The 1,969-nt window shown below is 37.5% G+C and overlaps 1 protein-coding gene across 2 annotated transcripts in view; it reads right to left on the reverse strand.

Annotated features, from left to right (window-relative positions):
- Nucleotides 1-820: 820 nt before the first annotated feature.
- Nucleotides 821-1,969, reverse strand: part of LOC119338442 (MADS-box transcription factor 5-like) — a 29,544-nt gene continuing 28,395 nt past the window's right edge. Inside the window, exons 7-8 of one of the 2 annotated variants that reach the window (XM_037610767.1) lie at nt 1,561-1,696; nt 821-1,192 (exon numbers count right to left, since the gene is read on the reverse strand). In XM_037610767.1, the coding sequence (XP_037466664.1) occupies nt 1,164-1,192; nt 1,561-1,696 (165 nt within the window). In that variant the 3' untranslated portion in view covers nt 821-1,163. Of the gene's footprint in view, nt 1,193-1,553; nt 1,697-1,969 lie in introns of both variants that reach the window. The other variant, XM_037610766.1, reaches the window with a different exon arrangement.

The following is a 1,969-nucleotide window of genomic DNA, read 5'->3' on the forward strand; positions in this document are numbered from 1 at the left end:
CCTTTCTTTTAATTTGATCTGGGAGAAGCGGAATGAACTCCTACCAAATGATCGCATAAGAGTAATTGAAGAGGAATTGATGGGATTCTTTGTTGAGCACGTCATACCTGAAGACCGAGAATACCATCGGGAATTGCAATGGGATTTTGGTAGATGATGTTAGGGATCTTAAGAGATGTTATATTGTACATATGCATGATCATGTACTATATGTAGTAGTGCCGGATAGATATACGAAAACTTGTTGTTCGACCAAGCACGGAGAAAGAGAGGTCACTTCTCTCTTTATATGTTCATGATGATGTTCTGTAATGGTTCCTTCATTTGCTATATGTAGTGGCTAGCGTCGAGTTGAATGGAAAACATAAAATAAAAATGAAACCCCAAACGTAAAAGAATTGAAGGGTAAACACAAAAAGAAAAGAGGGAAACACAATATGAAAACCCCTAAACCCTAAACCCCTCCTTAAAAAAACAAATACCCCAACGCTTGCAGCTGCTGACCCATGGCTGCCTTTTACTCCCGGTCGGTGTTACAAACTGGGACTAAAGGTCCTCTTGCTTGGATGCCCCACAGCGGCCACGTGGAGCCCCTTTAGTCCCAGTTCGTAACATGACCGAGACTAAAAGTGATGGGCATTAGTCTTGATGGTTTAGTCCTGGTTGGAGAACCGGGACTAAAGGCCCTCTGGAACCGGGACTGATGCCCTGTTTTCTACTAGTGTACTCTTGTATGTGTCCTAATCATCTACATTTCTCTTTTATGAACAATTATAAACATAAACATGTCAGACAGAATTACGAAATGCGCACATGCCTATTCAAGATGAAAATTACTCTACAAGAAGTTCTCAGCATCTCATCGCATGATTGTCACAGCCTTAGGTGGTGACTTATTGTTTATAGCTATGCACTGTCACTGACAAGGTGCACCTTTCAGTGTACTTGAATTCAGAATGAGAGAGCACCCAACATAATCAGATAATTCTTCTCTTCAATTTAAAGTACAATACAACATGAGCTCTTGATTGGTAGTACATAATAGGTTGGTTAAGCTTAGAAATCATGGATAAAAGAGAGAATTGGATTGAAATATTATCACGTCGACCCAGCGCAGGATATCTCCGCTAAGGCGTCAACTAATCCATCCATTCATTCCTTGTTCAAGTGATCCAGGTAAGCATGATCATACCTGTGATTTTAACAGATAATGTTATGCAAAAGTTTAATAGACAAAAACACATTTGAGAAGGAATTTTTTTGTTAATTCTGCACAAGTTGTTCTAGTGTGACATTCTTCAGTTTCTGATGCACGTTGCATTTTATTCATTTTTGTATTTGCATGGTGGCAATCTATAGTTCAGATATACTGTACTATGTCCAAAAAGAAGGTTTAAAAATCAATTTGTATTTTGCTAATGTATGAGCTGCTGATAAGATTTTTTTTTGCTGAGATAATTCATAGTCATATTAAAATGAAAAAACATAATTAATGTTAATAAGGTAGGTATCATACTTGTAGTCTTGTATTAATAGCTAAAGAAAACAATTACCACATACGCAAGGAAGGGTCACAATCAGGATGAAAATGCTGCTGTTGATTAGCTTGATTAGCATGGCCACTAGATCCACTAGGTCCAACATCAACATCCTGGCAAAACATCTGTAGAACACTTTCCGCACTAGTTTCTTGTATCTGGTACAACAAAGAGATAAAAGTTGAAACATGCATAGCTGATCACACTTCCTTTGAAGATATGTAACCGAACTCAGCCGTTATTTTACCGTTCCCTAAAACACAGTCATGGAATTTTAACAACAATACAAATACCTTCTTTTGCCAAGAATTCTATGATTCTTGTGCATTTCTATCGAACAAAAAAAATCATTGGAAGGGGAGGACATTTGTAATCACGACATGTCTCATGTTTTTAGTTGCACGACCTTTCTTTAATTAGTTTTTTTGAAC

This window comes from Triticum dicoccoides, chromosome 7B (genome assembly GCF_002162155.2).
Source record: "Triticum dicoccoides isolate Atlit2015 ecotype Zavitan chromosome 7B, WEW_v2.0, whole genome shotgun sequence".
Taxonomy (NCBI): domain Eukaryota; kingdom Viridiplantae; phylum Streptophyta; class Magnoliopsida; order Poales; family Poaceae; genus Triticum; species Triticum dicoccoides.